The sequence below is a fragment of the Paroedura picta genome, chromosome 3 (genome assembly GCF_049243985.1).
Source record: "Paroedura picta isolate Pp20150507F chromosome 3, Ppicta_v3.0, whole genome shotgun sequence".
Taxonomy (NCBI): domain Eukaryota; kingdom Metazoa; phylum Chordata; class Lepidosauria; order Squamata; family Gekkonidae; genus Paroedura; species Paroedura picta.
This window is the reverse complement of record NC_135371.1, coordinates 21228345-21248292: the sequence shown is the minus strand read 5'-3', so window position 1 is coordinate 21248292 and position 19948 is coordinate 21228345. Positions and strand designations below refer to the sequence as shown.

Genomic DNA, 19948 nt, shown 5'->3' with positions numbered 1-19948 from the left:
AAATAAAACTATTAGAGCAGTGTTTCCCAACCATGGTTCTGTGGTACCATATGGTACTGTGGAGGCCACTCAAGGGTACCACAGCATGAAGGTATTCAAAATGGCAGCAGGGGAGAGCCTTCTCACCCTGTTCTTGCTATTTCTGGTTCTGAGCGAAGGGGAAATAATTTTTTTTAAAAAAATTCTACCCTTATTTGGGCATGTTGATGGGTTGACACACCCTCTTCCAAAATGGCCAATGATGGATCTGGAGGTAATGAGAAGGGGAGTGCCCTGGCCTTTTAAATCTTTGACAGCTGAGGCTTCTCTCACTCCCAGGGGGCAGAGCAGGGAGGCATGGCCACCTGACACTGATTCTGAAAAATATTTCAGTGGTACCTCCACAATCAAACGATTGACAAAGTCTAACTTAGAGCAATAAAGGGGCTGAGATTTGTAAACAATGTAAAAAAGACCTGGAAGAAAACAATGAGGCCTAAATTTGGCTCTTAGCAAGCTTGGAATACCGCAGCTTGGATGCCTTTGCTGATAACGTCCCGTCTTTCTTGCTCGATCACCTTGCTTCTGAGAGTGAAGGGATACAAAATAGAGGCTCTGAACATATCAATTAGCTGGTAGGCTTCTGTGGACCTTTGGATACCTTGGTATCAGACCACGTAGAGCTTTATAGATAACTAGCTGTGAAGCCCACTTTAAAACTGGGCTAGAGGCTGGCAATCCCCCCCCCCCACTGCTCCTGCCATGGGAGAGAGTGGCAAGAGTGGGGTGGAGGACACGGACAGATGGTCGAGACGTGCATTGTGTCTCTTGCAGCTAGGAGATGAGAAGGATGGCGCCTCATTTGTAGAGATTGTTTTTTATGGCATTAATACCCTCTCCAAACTCCACTCAACCTCCAGATCTCTATGAATTACTCAACCCAGAGGTAGTCAACCTGCAAACGCTGGCAGGGGCTCATGGGAATTGTAGTCCATGGACATCTGGTGGACCACAGGTTGACTACCCCTGTTTTAGACCATTTCTCCCCCTCCCCGTTCTGAAGCCCACTTTCCAGGCAGACCTGGCTATCCAGAATAGGTCCCACAGAAAGGGATTTAAGGAAGGAGACATCAGAGCACACGTCAGGTAAAAATGAGGCGATAGTTCCAAAACCAGGAAAAGTTGAAGGCAGCAAGGACAGGGGAAGACCTGGCATGAGATGGATTGACTCAGCCAAGGAGGCGAAGGCCATCAGTTTGCAAGACATGAGCAAGGTTGTTAACAACAGGAGGCTTTGTGATCCATATCACTGCTATGAATTGGAAGAGACTTGACAGTACTTAACAGGCACACACACAATTTCAAAGCAGTAAGGCAAACAAGGGGGAAAAGGATTCAATACGGCCATGTGTGCAGAAGCAGAGACTGACAGCAGTAGCTGGTCAATATGTGGGCTGGCAAACGCTGGCAGGGGCTCATGTGAACATGGACATCTGGAGGACCACAGGTTGACTACCCCTGGTCTAAAATACACAACAAACACAGCCGTGAAGGCAAGTGCTGAAAGGAGACCCTTGTTATCTCAGACAAATGTCTTTCTTCTACTTGAAATGCCTTAGCCAAAGATGGATTGCATTTGTGGCCTCCTATATGCAGAGTATATTCTCTGCCTGTGAACTCCTTGCAAGCCCCTCCTTATAAGGCTGCCCTTAGTGGGTAATCTTATAAGAAGGCAGCAGTTGCCAGCATGTGACTTTCATCACTTCTTTGAAAGTAACACAGCCCTACTCGTGATGTTCTGTCATTCTAATGGAATTTGCTGCCCATCACTTTTTGTTTATATTGACTTTTAGCATCCTACATGTTCCAGTTCTTTCGCTTGCCGATTTGGACACGCTGATCAACTGGCGCTGAACACATATTTACGGGTGCTGTCAAAGGAGAGGGAAGTGAAGAGGTGCACCTCAGATCGTTTATCAAATGGATTTGACCCTTAAATCCTCAAGGCCAGTTCCGCATGGGTGGTCTCATATTCATGGTTCTCCTCACCCCCCAATGGAAGAGTAGTATTTGGATTTAGGGAACTGCTTTGGAGTGCCTTGGCATTTTGCCAAGGGCAGGTTGCTGTTTACCGTCATAAGTTTGTGTTTCATTTATTCCACCATTTGAAATTATTATTAGACAACTGCTTTATCTATGACAAAAAATGACTGATAATTCCCCATGCATAGTTATAATTATGCACTGCTTTATGCTGGGCAAAGTGGGATTGACCCAGGGTTCTTCAGCTTCTATTGACCTGCAAAAATCTCTCTAACAGTGTTACTTGTTTTTAAGCAGTCAAGGATCATCTTTGTTCCTTGGTTTTTCTGTTCCCATAGGAAGATTTGCCAGCACTGTAAGTGCCCGCAGTCAGAACACTTTGAAACAGTGATGCCCCTAGAAATGGAGAAGACCGTGACCAAGCTGATGTTTGACTTCCAGCGCAATTCAACTTCCGATGACGACTCTGGCTGTGCCTTGGAAGAATATGCCTGGGTTCCCCCAGGGTTGAAACCAGAACAGGTAAGATTTGTCGTTGCTCGCGCTTGGTAGTCACCGTGCATGCAAATCTTCCGATCCTATCAGCTAATAATGGATTAGCTTCAATAGTACTTGAAATATTCAATCCTGTTCGTGCAAATATTCCCTAGGTACCCTAGATTGATATAGTTTTGTATATGAAGATGCTAGTCCATTCATCATTGGAGGGAATGGGCTGGATCTAGACCAAACTGGCAATTTCCTACACTTCTCCCCTTCCACTGCCGAGCTCCAACATGTCATTCCATAGGTTCTCATATTTACCAGGAGCAGCATTTTGTGGAGATCAAAGAGCTTCACTTGGGAGGGAGTAGGCAGGAAAGTTTAGTTCTGTTGATGGAAAATTTAGTCCAGATTCAACCCAGTCGCTTTGATCATACAAACCCTACTACCTTTTAAAAAAATCCAAGGTATTGCTAGCCATCAAAGGATGTAAGCATATGTACTCCAGCCATTCTGCACACATTAGATAATGCACTTTCAATGCACTTTAAAAGTAGATTTTCCTGATCTGCACGGGAAAATCTGAGTGCAAAAGCACATTGAAAGTGCGTTATCCAATGTGTGCAGAATCTGTTGGTTTCAAATGCACAGGATAATCTTTTTTGGGAGCCTCCCTCATGTGTTACTGTCTTGTTGTGGACAAACCTGGTCTCTTGTAGATTTTATTTATTTATATTTATAGTTCGCCCTTCCCCAAAGGCTCAGGGCAGATTATATTATCCACAATAATAATTACATTTACAGAATTAGAAATGTTTAAAATCTCAGATTTTTTTTAAAATACCAAAATTAATTTACCTGAAAGTTAAATTAAGTAAGGGGGGGGGGTCCAGAATGTCCCAGAATTCTGTGCTGTTTTCTAGGTGGTGTTGCCAATTCTGGCTTGGGAAATTCCTGAAGATTTGGGGAGAGTGTCTGTGGAGATGAAAATATGGGGAGGGATTTCTCCTTGAATCTATAATATACTATATTGTTTTCTCTCTGGAGCTGCTGTTTCCTCCAGCAGAACTGATCTCTGTGGCCTGGAGATCAATTGTAATCCCAGGAGCACTCTAGGGTGTAAACTGCATGGAGCTTTTATTCCAGCCCCAGATCGATTCAGTCCCTGACCTCTACACAGAATGCGATTTCCGTTTGGATTTGGGGCAATTTTAATTTTCCTTCTGCAGCAAGAAGAATTGATCCGGAGTGACCCTACCTTTATTGTGCCATATCTCAGACTGCTTTTAAGCCTGAATATATTATAAAAATTGCATTGTTTTGAATCGGGGCTCTCCTCCGTGGTAGAGGACCTGTGATTGGCTACAGGTGGTCATGTGACAAGCCTGCCTCAAAGGAGAAGCTCCTAATTTCTCTCCGTCGGCCTTGGATTTTTTTTTTTTTGTGCCTTTTTCGTCCCCCCCCCCCCCCCCCCGCCTTCAAGAAAAGAAAGGATTTTTTTCCTCTGACTTCTTGGATCCTCTCCCCCCCTCCTTCAAGAAAACAAAGAAAGAGTCTCCCTTTGCCTCCCCCCCCTCTTCTGAACCTCCCTATCCATGTGCAGAAGACTTTCCTGTTTCAGTGGGGAGGGAGGGAAGAGGAAGACCCGAGTTCGAATCGATCTGAATTCAACAGGATTGACAATGGAATAAACAAAGTAAGTGCAGACTCTGCCTAGGACACATCTAGAGTTTGGGAACCATATTTCTGGGCCACTTTTGTTAATAAAAGATGAAGGAGGAAGGGAAGCTACCCATTTTATTACTCATCATTAGAACATATATCCTGTTGTAGTGACCAAGGCTTCTCCCCTAACATCTGTCATTAGTGATAGGATTGATAAGATAAGAACAGAATTTGTTACCCTGAGATACTGGGAAGTCCTAGGTTTTGGTGATTATAGAAATTGGATACGTACGATCAAGTAATTCCATGTAAGGATATTGAGGATAATTGAAAACCGAGTATTTCAGAATTTGAGTACTTTCTGACTAGAAGTTACCTAGGCCATCTGATACACATATTTTTAAAAAACCTGTTTTAAAAACTTTAAGAGAATTTGAGGAAGTAGTAATAACAGATGGTGAATAAATGCATATCCAGCATGTACTCTGTTTTGCTGAAAATGCTGTTTAAATCGGATAAAGTTTTTTCTCATTAGGTAGCAAAAAAAATGTAGATAACAAACTAAATTGATGTGAAATGAAGATTTAACTTCAATGCAGGCACTACCTTCACAGTGTGCTTCTCATTGACTATTTATGCACTGGAGGTCTAATGCCAGGCTGCAGGCTGGAGTTTTAGTCGTGGCAGGTTTCCCCACCTCTTCCTGCACCCACACACAAACGAGCATTTGGCCTGGTGCGCCTCATCTGCCCCCGATTTTTGCTCCTGCACAGGAGCTGGGGCAGTGAAGTTCCCAGTGCATAAACGGTCATTGAGAGAAAATTCGGTAAAAGTGATTTATAGATGGCACTTAACTCCTTTAATGTGGTTAAAAATCAATTTGACTGATACTATCCAATGTTGGGTCTGTAAAGAAGATAAAGCCGACTTCTTTCATATGCTTCTACCTTCTGGAAACAGGTGGTAAAATTATGTCTACTGGGCTACAGATGCAAATCCCCCGTAAACCAGAGACACTACTGCGGAATTACTTACCTGATATCCTTGGTGATCAGAAAATGATTGTTTTGTACACGATAACCGCAGCTTTTTGCCAGGCATTGGAAACAAAATAATAGTCCTAGGCTACAGGAATGGCTGTCAAAAATAAAAGATTTATATTCTAGTGAAATTAACTGCTTACCAAAATAATGAAGATATTCATAAGGGTGATGCACTAATGAATTCAGTAACTGAATAGTTCTTAAATCAGAGTCCAGTGGCACCTTTAGGACCAACAAAGATTTATTCAAAGCGTGAGCTTTCGAGTGCAAGCACTCTTCTTCAGACTATCTGAGGAAGAGTGCTTGCACTCGAAAGCTCACACCTTGAATAAACAATCTTTGTTGGTCTTAAAGGTGCCACTGGACTCTGATTCTATTGTGCTACTTCAGACCAACAGGGCTACTCATTTGAATGAATAGTTCTTGGTGATGGGTTCGCCTTATACATGATAGTTGACTGTGGAGTGGAACAAATGTGCAATGTATTTGATATGATATCTTATTATGTATGTATCTGTTTTACGGGTAAAATTTAAAGAGAGCATATACCCTGCCATTCAGTCAGATGTGGCTCTGATGTGGCTCACAATAAAATCATGGAAAATACATCAATAAAACAGCATCCTAACTCAAGTTCTGAGGAACTAATTCATTCTTTTCGATTTCTTAAAATTCTACTAGTATGCTTTGTTAATGGTATGGACTTCAGGAAGAGAAGTGGTGCTCATGTTCACCCCAATACCAGCTACCATGTTATAGGGTTATGGTCCCATACGATCAAAGATTCTTTTTTTCCTTGCAAGAATGAATTCAGTTCTACTTGCTGTCTTACATGGATGATTTACAGGCCAAGAAAGGGGATATGTTTGTTATCTGTGATAGGTCTTCTATAGAAATTACTGTGCATTTTGCCTTTTTCTGTGTAATTTATTCAGATCTGGGAAGAACATTCATGAATCCTCATCTGAATAGGAAACCTTTTCACTCTTTTAACTACTTTCTCTCACACACACACAATATCTTTATTGGCATAAAGCAGATTAGCAAGATAAACAAAGATAGTCAAGATACATCAGTCAGTTTAATTTTTTTTGTATTGTATTGTATTTATATACCGCCCTCCACGAAGCCTCAGGGCGGTTTACATGAAACAACAAAATAGTACAGGTAACATCATTCAAGTAACAGTAAGGTGGTAACAACAACAATCACATTTACATAATAACAATAACATTAAAGGAAGGTGAAACTGCAAGAGCCTTAGCACATCTCATACTGAGACCCAGGGGTTGGGTGGATTTGTTAACAGTCATGGAGGGGGGGGGGGAGGGCTTGGGGGCCAATTGGAGGCGATGGACAGGTCGGCCTCAACCAAATGCCTGATGGAGGAGCTCCCTTTTGCAGGCCCTGTGGAACTGCTTTAGATCTTCAGTTTAAAAACTGAAGGTAGAAATTCAGCCATAATAAAAGTGACATCGGCATCCTTATCACTCAATAAAAAATGGCAGATCAGGACTTTTGAATGGTTTCTCCATTTCGGTATAAAAGGTGTAATGTGCCTTTGCTGGACAATGAACAAGGGACAATCCAGTAAGATATGTTGGATGGTGTCAGGAGAATTTGATTCACAAGTGCATAGTCTGTTTTTGAAAGGAATCACTCTGTTAGCAGACCTGGACTTTAACATAACGTAAGATGTTTGCAAATATGTAGCTGCTGCATTTAAACGTTTGTTTTTCATTAGTATTGAACAGCAATAACTTGCTGTTATATTGATGTTATATTGATGACCTTTTTTTGACCAAACAGGCAAAAATCCAACAGGTTATTTCCAACTGAAGTCCAAACGAGGATCTGGTAGCCCCCTATTTTGCAGGGCAGCTTCTACAGTGGACCTAAATGATTATTGTAAAATGGTATCGTTGTTCAAAAATACATTTTCATTTTAAAAATAGTATGTGTACAGAAATTCTATTCCTACCCAACAGGAGTAATATAATATTATCAGGCTCCTCAAGAAAATAATAACAAATGGACTCAAAACAATCTAATTCTATAATGAAAATGCAGTGATGATATGTATGGTAGAGCGTGCAGAATATCCAGCCAGTGCTAAGTAGAGATGCCAGTCCTCAGGTGGGATTTGGGGATCCCTCAGTTTGACAGCTCATCTCCAAGTAACAGAGATAAATTCCACTGGAGATAATGTTTGCTTTGGAGGGTAGACTCCATAGCATCATATTCCATTGAGGTCCCTCCCCACTCTAAATCCTACTCACTCCAGGTTCCACCCCCAAAGTCTTCAGATATTTCCCAACCCAGAACTGGCAATTCTAGTGCTTAAGGCCAATTTCAGTCCATTACTCTGAGGGTCCCTCTGTTGACATGCCATGATTTTCATCCTTCTGGGCGATGACTCTCCTTTGGCAACTCCCGGTTAAAAGTCCTGCCTGGCACCCTGGTAAGGGATGACTATTAGAAGACCCCTATCACCAACCCATCCAAGTTGGTCTATGAATCCGAGCCACCTTTACCTGTAGTGTACACGTAATGTACATGTGCCCTTTTTGTGTTTACCAGCAACTGTACTAGCGGCAAAGATATTTGGAAAGCTTACTGCACTTTAAAGGAACTGAATGCCTCACATTATTATGGTTAGCAACCCCCCCCCCAGAAGTGGCATATCACCTAAATCGCTAAAAATCTGATTTGATGTCAAACTCAGACTCTGTTAGTTTCCCTCTTGTTTTGCTGCGTTAGATTTAATGGAGAATCCAGTGCATAAAATAAGCATTGCCTGATGCCATCAAGGAGATTAATAAGAGTGATGTGCCACGGTACATTGTTGCAGTAAAATATTTACCTGTTTCTATTATTCACCATTTGCTTGATCCATTCAGCCTTCCTGGTAATCAATTCATGTTTGAGACGGGGAGCTTAATTGGCCAAGGACATTGTGAAATGAAGCTCACTTGAATAATGATGAGGGTAATAGGTTTTTAAATTGTTTAAGGAGTCCAGAAACCTTCCAACATGTGATTAGACTGTGCTTGGAATTTGAACAAGATGCTTTCCCCTTACTTTGATTTAGACACTCACCTTTAGTTCATGAAATATTTCAAGCCCTTACTGCAGGCTGTAAACATTTTCTTTCTTTCATGCTTTTCTTTGTTTCTGTAAATTATGCAGAATTTATTAATGTTCACTGTAAAGATGTTGCCTCCTTGCATTACCGTTGTTTCAGAATGAACCTTGTATATTCAGAGTTAACATGAATCTTCGCCAGCCTTTACAAATTATAGATTTTTCTGCATGCCTGTTGAATGACTATGGAAAAGGAGAAGGTTTACTAGCCAGAGGTGCTTCAATCATGACAGGCTGCAATCATGAGAAGTTCAGAAGGGTATATATGCACCCAGGTTTTTCTAAGAGCTTTCCTCTCAGATGTGGTGTCTATGAAGGACACCCCCCCCCCATTATTCTTCTTCCATTTGAATTTTTCAAAAGTTTTTTAAAAGATGGATCTGAGAAAGTTAGCACAAGCCAAATTTATTAGGTTTCTGTCTTTATTACAGCTCAGTAATTTGCTGATCTAAGACTTTGGCATTGCCTGTGAATTGAAGGCATGAGAATAGCAAATGAACTGGCATCTCAGCTGCTTAGCAACAAATTCTCTGTCTGTAAGTGCTTAGCAACAGGTGATCTTTCATTCTTAGGTTACAGACACAAGATTCTCCTATATACTCAGAGAGACATCTTAGTCAGCCAGATGCTTGCTCAGGAATTGGCTGGTGAAAAGGATCAAGGTTCAGCCTACTATTTGAAGGCTTACAAATTCAAGGTCTGGGGAGGCAATGGGAAATTATGGGAAGATGCATTATTTTAGTTAGTTGTTTCAAAGTCTGGAGCTGGAGAGATTTCCAAAAGTCACATCTGAATATGATATAAGATCAGGCATATGTTCTGCTGTGCCATGTTTAGCTCCCAGTGGATAGAAAAGAGATCACTTGATCTATTGATGTGTAGCCAGCAATTTAGTTGGTTATGAATATATGAAGCTGCCTTGTCAAATCATTGGTCCATCATGCTCAGTACTGTCCGCTAGTTATAGCTCTCTGGGATCTCAGGTAATAAAAAGTCTTCTCAAACACTTGTTTCCTGATATTATATATAGCTGGAAATGTCAAAGACTGAAACTGGAACCTTCTGCATGCCAAGAAGGTGCTGTACCACTAAGCTATGGCCACTGTGCCACCATGTTGTACCACTAAGCTATGGAAAATCTCAGGGTTCTATGAAACTGACTTCTGCCCTGATTAACAAACTTTCTGCTCTTCCTTTTTGAGAGGCAGTGGAATAATAATAATAATAATAATAATAATAATTATTATTATTATTATTATTATTATTATTATTATTAAATTTTTAGACCACCCTTCTCCAAATAGGTCTCAGGGCGGTTTACAACATAAACTGTTAAAACACAATAAAATCCCCATAAAAACCCCCATTAACATCAACAACAAGTTACATATAACATATAAGCGGCGGTGGTCACAATTCTGATCTTAATTACCCGACTTCCCCCCAAGTTCAGCCTGGTGGAGAGAATAATATTCAGAAGAGGGTGGCGCCAATACAATAGATCTAACAATGATTTCGATGTTAGAGATCTCAATATTGTAGTGGTGAAGAGTAGCAGACTCTAATCTGGAGAACCAGGTTTGATTCTTCACTCATCCACATGAAGTTTGCTGGGTGACCTTCAGCCAGTCACAGTCCTCTCTGCTCCACCTACCTCATAAGGGGAGGGGAGGGAAACAAAGGGAAAGGTGATTATAAATCACTTTGGGAGTACTTAAGGTAAAGAAAAACAGGGTATAAAAACCTGCTTCTCTTCTTCCTTTCCCAACAATGCTAACACTGTAGTTCCATGCAGAGTAACTCCAGTGTAAGCAAATTGAAAAACTGCAAATCACTAATATGGCCATTCTAAGCAAAGATACATGTGTCTTGACTTTCTTCTGTCATCCCATTTCTTGGACCTCTGTAATGCACATTTAAAAGCTTAGAAGTGCTATGTAAACAAGTAAAGGATGATGAAGAGTTAATACTTCACAGCCAGATAACCTTGAATGACAGGCTGCTCCAAGAAAACTGATTGGTTAGCATCAGCTGAGCAGAGAGAGATTTTCGAACTGGATGTTGAGGAGAATTCAGTTTGATTTTAGCCCTAGCTGAGAAGAGTCGAATACTGACAGTTTCAGAATTCAGGCTTGACTGAGAGCAGTTTAACACAGACAAGAGAACTGGGGAGTTGGCAAGGACAAGTGGGTAGTTAGAGATTTCTATTTGGACCAAAGGAAAAGGCCAGATATTCTAGAGAGAGAAGGAATGAAGAGTGCAGAGATCCCTGGTCTGGCATGGTTAGGAACTGCCTGCAGAAACTTTAAGAATCAGTTAAAACTCCAGACAAATACTGCTATTTCAAGAGAAGGGGTTTGGGTACTTGAAAGAGTTTACCATCCTTCTGGAAACCAAAAGAGTCAGAGAACACACAAAAAGTCTACTGAACTGTTTGGGGAAAACACTGGAACAAAAGCCTTTCAACTTAAAGATTTAAGTAACTGTGAATACCTTAAGAACCTCTCATTAGCCTGAAACATAAGAACTAGTCTGTGCATGTACTGGTTTTACCTCAGAAATGTCAACCTCTGATTTCACCTGACCTTTCCCCTCTAGGTTAAAATATTTTGTTATTTTTGAATTTCAAAATGACTTGAATGCCATTTAAGTTGTTTACATTAAAACAGGCTCTTGATCCTTCCCGCAGGTTCCTGGGCTTAACCAATAGCCAAAGTAGGGAGGAACAGTCAGTGTTCTTCAGGAAAGAAAAAAAATGCACTGCTAGGTTGGCTCAGTCAGTAAAGGCAAAGAAAAACTGAGGGAAAATCTTGCCTCTGAGGATGGGAGGAGTGGACAGTGCCATAACTTCTTTTATCACTTCTTTGACCCTCCAACTGTTGTTAAACTTGCTACAACTTAGCTTATTCCATTCACTTTATGCATGCCTGTGTTCGTACTTCTCCCTGTGTCTCAACAGTGGTGTAATATCTTCCCAAAACTAACAGCTCATCCATTTTCAGACACTGTGTCACTCCTGAATGTGTTATGACTGACCCTTCCCCGCAGGTGGTAGACTCAGTTGAAAGAAAAGGAAGGAAATAAATGTTTTATCAAAGGCTAGTAACAATTCTCTCATAACTCTCTCAGTTCCACCTGCCCTACAAGGTACCTGTTGCGGGGAGCAGAAGGGAAAAGTGATTGTAAGCCATTCTGAAGGTTGAAAAAAGTGTGTAACAACCAACTCTTTTTCTTCTTGAATAGCCCATCCAATGGCTAAGGGCGACTTGTTGATAACATACACCCCCCCCAACACACACACAGATTTTAATTCTAGTTTAATCAACTATAGAGAGAAGGAAAAGGGATTACATAGTTTATAAAGACATAAGAGATGAGGTAGAATCTTGATTTCCTCCTTGAGGAAACTGCATGAATAGAACCAGATCTCCAGCTGATATAAATAAGCCCAGTTTGATGCTTCAGTGCAACTAGATTGATTTATACCAGCTGAACATCTGGTTCATAATTCATAATCAGGCACCACAGCTCGCTTTGTTGCTTGGCTTTTAAATTTTAAAAGGAATTTCAAGAACTCATTGCAGAGTAGATGTACACAGTGGAACTACCGGAGCTAAAGAAACCTTGATTATTTTCCTCGGCCTTTCTATCTCTAATCAACCTGTTCCATATCAACAAGAAATGCAGAATGCATGACGGCCTGTGTTTTGATGTACGTTCAAATTGCAAGTTCTGTCTCAAAACAAGTTCTGTCTCAAAACGGATGTTGAATAGAAGAGACATTTAGCCGCACACTCTAAAACTACTGAGATGAGTTGGTTTAAACTGGATTTAACGCTGCATGGGATTGTGCTATCACCAAAGTAAGCATTTCTGAACAAGTCAGAGAGCAGCTGAAGCCCAAAGCAGATTCAAACACAGAGCCAACCTGAAGATCTTATGCTGTGAGTGGCTGGTTGGAAATCCAAATATAGGTTCCCCCTGCCAAAAAACAAAAAATATCAGAAGAGGTTTATTTTCTTGGCCTTTAAAAACAACAAGAGCAGCAATATTTGGCCAGCTGTGTGCAAGTATGCATGTTCCCCCTCCATTCTTTCCAGCCACTGGCAAAGAAAATGAAAAAGAGTTAACTGCTGGTTTCTGCAAAGCCATCTCGCTGCTTCTATCAGCATAGATAGTGAATAAATCCTGGGTTTGTGGAGGCTGAGATGCCAGCCCCAGGCAACTGCTCTGTGTTCCATCACTGTGCTTAAGCAAACACAGCTCTTCTCTAAGGAATTTATGCCGCAGTATATTTGAACTGGAGCTCCAAACAAAAGTTGCAAAGGATATGCCTGAAGTGGCATTCTCATGGAAGTCCTAGGCTGTTTTTTTGGGTCTGAAATGGTTTCTAGGACTGGGGGTTTATGGATACAAGACAGCCTTTCTCAACCTTTTTTTTACAATGAGAAACCCCTGAAACATTCTTGAGCCTTCAAGAAACCCCAGAAGTGGTGCGATCATGGAGAATATGGTTAAGAAATATAGCTGTGTACAGGCCCACCTGTGGCCCTTCTCCTTCCCACTCCCTCCAGGCCCCTTATTGGCCATTTCGGGAGGGGGGAGGTCAACATGACCATATGTGGTCATATCACATGATAAATGTTTAACAAATTATAAAAAATGCATAAAAAATTAGTTAACTCCCCCTCATTCAGGAAACCTCTCCAGGGCCATCAAGAAACCCTGATTGAGAAATCCTGATATAATGTAAAGGAGAGAAACTGGGCATGGCCTTTTAGCTGGCAGCTTAAACAGCAAATCAGCGGCAGAAATCAGTGCCCATCATGTACGCAGCATTAGATGATGCTTATAGATAGATTCATAGAGGACAGGTCTTTTAGTGGCTGCCTACCATGGTGACTAAGGGGGACTTTCACATTCAGAGGCACTAAATCTCAGAGGCAACATGGGAAAGTCTTGGCCTCTGTGCTTTGTTGCTTGCCCTGGAGAGGAACTGGCTAGCCACTGTGCGAGACAGGATGCTAGACTAGATAGACCACTGGTCTAACGCTGCAGGGCTCTTCTTATCCTTGTATGTTCTTAATTACAATTTTATTCGAAATTGTTTTTATTTCTTCAGCAGTTAAGGCTTGCAACCATAAATCTGGATGTCCCATGAAGCGTCACTGCCCCTTCATGTTCTAATGCCATTGCATGCTGTGAGATTATCTGTTCATGAAAGGAGCCGGGGTGATATGGATCTTAACTTGTGATCTTGCGAGCACTTACTCACAGCTGAATTCCTACCATAAACTGCTTGATGGTGAGCAGGAGAAAGAAAAACATGTTTGAAATTAATGTCCCTCGAAATAAACGAAATGGATAATTTAAGCCTCGTTTCCGGTCCCCTTTATTCAATCGGCAGGGCTTTGCCAAGGAATTAAGCACCACCGATTTCATTGGCATTTTCTGCCAAATAAAGTGTTTAGGATCAAGACACTGCAAAGTGTCTCTGAGCGCAAGAACAAAACGCTTAATGTGCATTCAGAAACCTCCCCTGCTAACTTACACTTTTCAGCCTCGGTAGGCCTTGTGTCTGTTTTGTACCTCGGGACTGAAAAAAGCCAAAAGACAAGGATGGTTTCCAGCACCGGAGGCATGGGATTACATGCACGCCCTTTTGTTCTTCAATTATAATATGGATTTATGTGGTTTTTGAACAGCAACAACCATTGAGAGATTCTTCTTTGGAAGATGGTTATCCTGCCTGTCAATCACCCGTCTGCAAATGATGTTTAGCTGTTCTGCTGCCTGTGATCAATCACCTGTGTAATTTGGTTCTTGGCCTCTTCATTGTCCAGAATGAAGGATTCTTTTTAAAAGGGAAGGTGAACAGTGATTTGTAGATAGCGAGTCGCTTGGGAAGGAACGTACTAGCTTCCCTTCTTTTTTAACTTCTATTGTGCACTTGCAGTCTGTAATGAGTGCCCAAGCCTATTCTTGGTCCTGTGTGCACATTTTCTTAGGTATTAAGTATAATAAGCTCTGGAGACGCTGAGATAAATTCTCCCACACGTGTACACAGAGAGATCATTAATTTCCCCCTGTCCATCACAGTAGCATCTCAACCGTGTATAAAGTTCCATAGGAGAAATTCAGAGATAGAAGAATAATTCCCAGGATGTTAAGGGTTCTTTTTTTGTCATTGTTTCAACCTTTTCTCTTTTTTTAAGTTCATTATAGTGATTCACTGTTTAATTTTGATTCAGCTGTTGCCTCTGTTTGGACAGGTGTCTGGACATAAAGTCAGACCAGGTTTCTCAACCAGGGTTTTGTGAAACCTTGGGGTTTGTTGACAGCCCTGGAAGAGTTTCCCGAATGGGTGGCAGTCAATTAATTTTCTATATATTTTTAATCATATCAGGTGATATGACCATATATAGTCATGTCGACCCCACCCACCCCTCTCCCCAAATGGCCAATGATGGGACTATAGGGGTAGGAAAGGGGAGGGTCCCTGGGTGGGCATGTACACAGCAATGCCTCCTAACCATATTCTGTATAATCACACCAGTTCTATGGTTTCTTGAAGTCTAAAGAATGCTTCAGGGGGCTCTCAATAGTTAAAAAGTTGAGAAAGGCTGGGTTAGACATTGCATGTGGACGTGATTCAGATGTAGCTCTGACACAGCACTGTGATGCCTTTCCTCCCTTTGGCCTTATTTCAAGAGAAATTCGAAGATTGCCTTAACATCTGAATTGGCAGATTATGGTCTCTGGGCTTCCCCTCCGTACCAGGACTGTAAAACAAGGTTTGAAATTGGTTGATAATTTGAATTTGAAGAAGAGCAAAGCATACTTCTTGGCTCCCTTAAATATGAAGAAGAGCAAAGCATACTTCCTGTGGGCTAGCATCTGCTCTTTCTTCCCTCGCTAGGGTTTAGGGTTGTGCACGGTGGTGTCCAAATCGGCCGTTCCAGGCCGACGCAGCCAGCACCGCGGGGTGGGAGCAAGGGGAAGCACATGTGTGTGTGTGTGCCAGGTTATGCCAGTTCGGACGCAACTGCGCACAACCCTACTTGCCTGCTTCAGTTTGGGAAATAATGGGAGATTTGGGACATGGAGCCTGAGGAAGGCACCGTTTGGGGAGAGGAGGGACTTCAGTACCATACAGTCCACCTCCCAAAGCGGCCATTTTCTCCAGGTGAATTAATCTCTGTCACATGGAAATCAATTGTAATCCCAGGAGTTCTCTAAACACCACTTGGAAGCCCCCACCATCAGAAGCTAGCCCCCACCATCAGAAGCGAGACAAGAAGTGATCAGAGACAGGGCTTTTTGTGTAGTGGCTCCCAACCATGTAATTCCTGTCTTCTTGAGGCTTGCCTGATGCCTGCCCTGCTCTCTCTTAGACACTGGGCCAAAATAAGGGAGTTAAGATAAAAACATGTTTTTATAATCTGCTTGTAGCCTAAGAACTATTTTAAAGCTGCTTATGCTAGGTTTATTCTTTTTTATTTAAATGGTGGACTTCTAATAGTTTATTACTTGTGTATTACATTCATGAAGTTTTATGTTTTCCTTTGTAAGCTGTACTTTAAAAAATGTATGGGGTATCAGCAGCAAAATTTTACAGGAAATACAAGGAATGGAAAGAAGGTGGCGTGGTACAGCCTAGTCTCATCAGATCTTGGCTGCTAAGATGGATCAGTGTTTGGATGTAAGAACATCAAGGAAGACTCTGCAGAGGAAGGCAATGGCAAACCACCTCTGCAAACCACCTGTTTTGAAAGCCCCTTGCTGGCATCTCCATAACGTTGCAAGTTGACAGGACTTATGTACATACATACAAGAACTGGCTCTGTTTTTAATATAGCCCCTTGTATATGGCTAAACAAGAAGAAAAACCAAGTTAATTCTTTTGAATAGACAGCTAGGGATCGTGTCCAGCACAGGACAATGCAGGACTGCTATCTAGGAAAGCCTTATCTACATGTGATAGAGCGGATGAGAAACCTTTGCTGTGTTTTAATACATCTGCTTCTGCCTTTCCTCCTAAATTAGGGCTTCCTTCTAAGCTGTCACACAGAAGGGTCATGAGACAGAACCACAAGTGCTTTTCACACACTCACCCAGCCGAAACAGTCACACATCTCCTTCTATAAACAGCTAGGCATGCCGCCATAACAAATTCATTTAGTGCAAAGGGGGTCAAAGTCGGCAAGGGTAAGAATTCAACAACCCCAGATGTGTTTGTTAAACTGAGAGGCCTGTGCTGAATGAGCAAAATTCTTATGGTGGTCTCTGCTCAAGCTGTTTCATTTTTTTTCCTTGGGTCCCAAGTACTGTGTAGTATCTAAAGTTCCTGTTGACATCCAGACATGGCTGTCTGCTCCCATGAAGAGGTCACTTTCTACAACACAGTCACTGTTCTTTGGGATCTACACTTACCACAACTCATTTTGCTGCTGCCTATGAGCTGCTGGTATTGCTAGGCTATTTCTGCTGCTGTTCTTCTGAAAGCCCTTACAGATCTACTTAACCTGACACTAGGCTATCGATTATCTGTTTCATCAATTGAAATTGACCCCTGGCACATCGCATGTACTTCATTTTTTCCTCCCCAGGTCAATAACACTTTGGGGAGGGGGTGAGGCTTGTTTGAAGAACCAAGGATGGGGGTGGGGGGCAGCAGCTTGTAGATATGATTTCTGTTCAAAAATCATTGGAAGATGCAGTCATAGACCTTCCAGCATCCAAGCTCTGGATCACCACGATCCTGATCCAAAAAAGCATACACCCAAGCCTGTAGAAATGGCAATGAGGTTATTTATTGGGTATAGGGCAGGGACATAGGATTTTGTCTAACCCATCCTAATAATTATAGCTGACTGGTAGGTTCTTGTGAGGGTCTTGTGGCCCCTTCTTAATTTTAAGGAATAGTTAATGGGAAGGGTGAAAAGTTTATAAAATTCATACTAGAAGAGAGAAAACTGGCAATATTTGTAGAATATCCTGAATACTTGGAAACCTAAAACATCAATAGAACCCAGTGGTTTCACAATGCAAAATATCTGCCTTAAGGGACTTACTCATCATCTTGAATGTTTACACTTAGCCACATTAGGATCTTGGCCAGAAATCCCAACTGTCAAGTAATGCCTTAAAGCAGCATGGCAGGTATTGCTTCTGGAGAACATGAAACGCCGCAGAAGTAACACATTTAAAAGTATTTATATGGCATCACACAGAAATGTAATAATCCACTAAATGCAGTCAGCCAACCGGACTACATGAGTAAGCTTTATGCAACATTTGCAGGGTACATGTTATTTATTCACGTGCTCCAATCCTATGCATACTTATTCAGCAGTAAGCCTTACTGGGGCTTACTGAATTCATTATTGTTCCTTGTGACATTTCTATTACAGTGAAACCAGTTTACTGGCAAAGTCTCCCAGATCACAAAATTTGAAAGTTCACGAATATTTTTAAAGTGCACAAGAATCTACCCCTAATGTTTCAGTAACAACAGAAGGGCAAATGCTATTCCAAGAAAGAGAAAGTTGACTTTCTCTACAGCTTAACTATTTGGGTCTCCCTCGTCAAAAGGTACCATGACAGGACAGATCTAACTCCTCATCACAGATTTCCTCATCCTAGATAGTAGGGAGCACAACAAAAATCTGGTTGAGTGATATACAGCATAAAATACTGTTTCAAGTAACCCAAAACAAGACTGTTGGCCTGTAAAGATCCAAACTAGCCCTTTGACTTGGGCCCAGAGCAGCCAGATGCATTTGTGATCCTGTGTGGAGTATGCATGTAGTAGCACATGAACATTGGTAGGGTTGCCAGCTCTGGGTAGGGTAATACCCAGATATTTTGGAGATGAAGCCTGGGAAGGGGAGAGTTTGGAGAGGGGAGGGACCTCAGCAGGTTACAAGGCCATGGAGTCCATTCTCCAAAGCAGCCATTTACTCCAGAGGAACTGATGTCTGGAGATCAATTGTGGGGGATATCCAGGCCTCATCTGGAAGTTGCAAACAGGAATGACCTGTCAGTATAGCGAGGAAGTTGAAACAGCTGACAGAAAGCCTACACACAGATTCGCAAAACAAAATGGCTTTTAATCAGAATTGCTTGCAGAAAACATACACGAATCATAAATGTTTGCTAAAACATCAAAATGTAAACCGGATATTACCACGTTTTCAAAATCTTTTTTCTTCAGTGGCATAAGTAATAACAAAAGAATAAAATTAATGTCCACGATAACAAAAGTATTAGTACATGGATTACATGTTTTATGAGTTCTACAAAACTTGTCCTCTTAGGGAAAGCTTATTCCTTTATCAGTCCATAATAAATAGTGAAATACATGAAGGGAAATACATACAGCAAATTCTCATAAATAATACAAGGAACTGTAAAGAGAATAGTAAATCCTAATAACTATTTTTTCTGGATGTGTATTTAAGACCAAGGCCTTAGTTTCTTATTATGTGACAATATTCTATTAGACTTGAGGTTCGTATGAGGATTTGCTATGAGGACAAGTTTTGAAAAACTCATAAAACATGTAAATCATGTGTTAATATTTTTGTTATCTTGGATATTATCTTGATATATTTATGAATATCTTTATTCTTTTGTTAATAGTTATGCCCCTGAAGAAGAAAGATTTTGAAAGTGTTATAATAACCAATTCGTGTTTTGGCGTTCCAACAAACATTTGTGATTCGTGTATAATTTTTGCAAACAATTCTGATTAAGAGACATTTCATTTTGTGAAACTATGTGTAGCATTTCTGTCAGCTGCTTTGGCTCTTCAACTTCCCCACCTGTTAGTTGCCTACCCTAAATATTGGCTCTGGCCTATCATATATCGATATAAGCGAATCATTCTTTTTTTTCCATAGAGGAGTGCAAAATGTTTTGCTTTTTCGATTGCTGTGTTCATCCTTTGAAACAAAATTGTACATGAAGAAGTTTATATATATAAACGTTCTCCCCGAAGGATCAGGCTGATGGCTGCTTCTCTAAATAGGTTGTTTGCTTATTTTCTTCTCTTGACCTCTGGAATCCTTGGGATTGCTTGTGCCTGTTGAACATGAAGCCCATGAGTTAGGAATGTTATCCTGTATCAAGAAGACATTGTTAAACTGATTCCTAGATGCAGGTTTGCCATATCAACGTGTTCTAATGCCTTTATATCTGTCTGTTATTTCGCCATCGGTCAGGAATATAAAGGCAGTAGCAGGTGCTACAGAAAGGTGGCAGTCTAGGGATTTTTAGAGCCAATAAAAATGCCTACACACATTTTCTCTAGCCATTTTGCATCACTTTCATTCTTTTTAACAAAATGACACCATTAATCAAATGGTATGTTGTCTGATTAAAGCCTCAGCCAATTATTGTGTTTGGAAGTTGTCTCCTTTTTGCCTTACATCCCTGAGTGCCAAAAACATTATCTCCCCACCCCCTCCCCTGCCAATGTAAACAAAAGCTGAACTTCTCTGGCTTTTTCATCCTCTTCCCAAGCCTATATAATAACATAGTAAGATGGATCCAGCCAGCATTTTCATTCAATCCTGCCAAATTACATT

The 19948-nt window shown here is 41.2% G+C and overlaps 1 protein-coding gene across 3 annotated transcripts in view; it reads left to right on the top strand.

Moving 5' to 3' along the window:
* The window catches only part of PRICKLE2 (prickle planar cell polarity protein 2), a 319076-nt gene that overhangs the window by 219318 nt on the left and 79810 nt on the right, over window positions 1-19948 (top strand). For all 3 annotated transcript variants that reach the window (XM_077325062.1, XM_077325064.1, XM_077325063.1), the window contains one exon: window positions 2361-2544. In XM_077325062.1, coding sequence (XP_077181177.1) covers window positions 2361-2544 — 184 coding nt within the window. The remainder of the gene's footprint in view (window positions 1-2360; window positions 2545-19948) is intronic.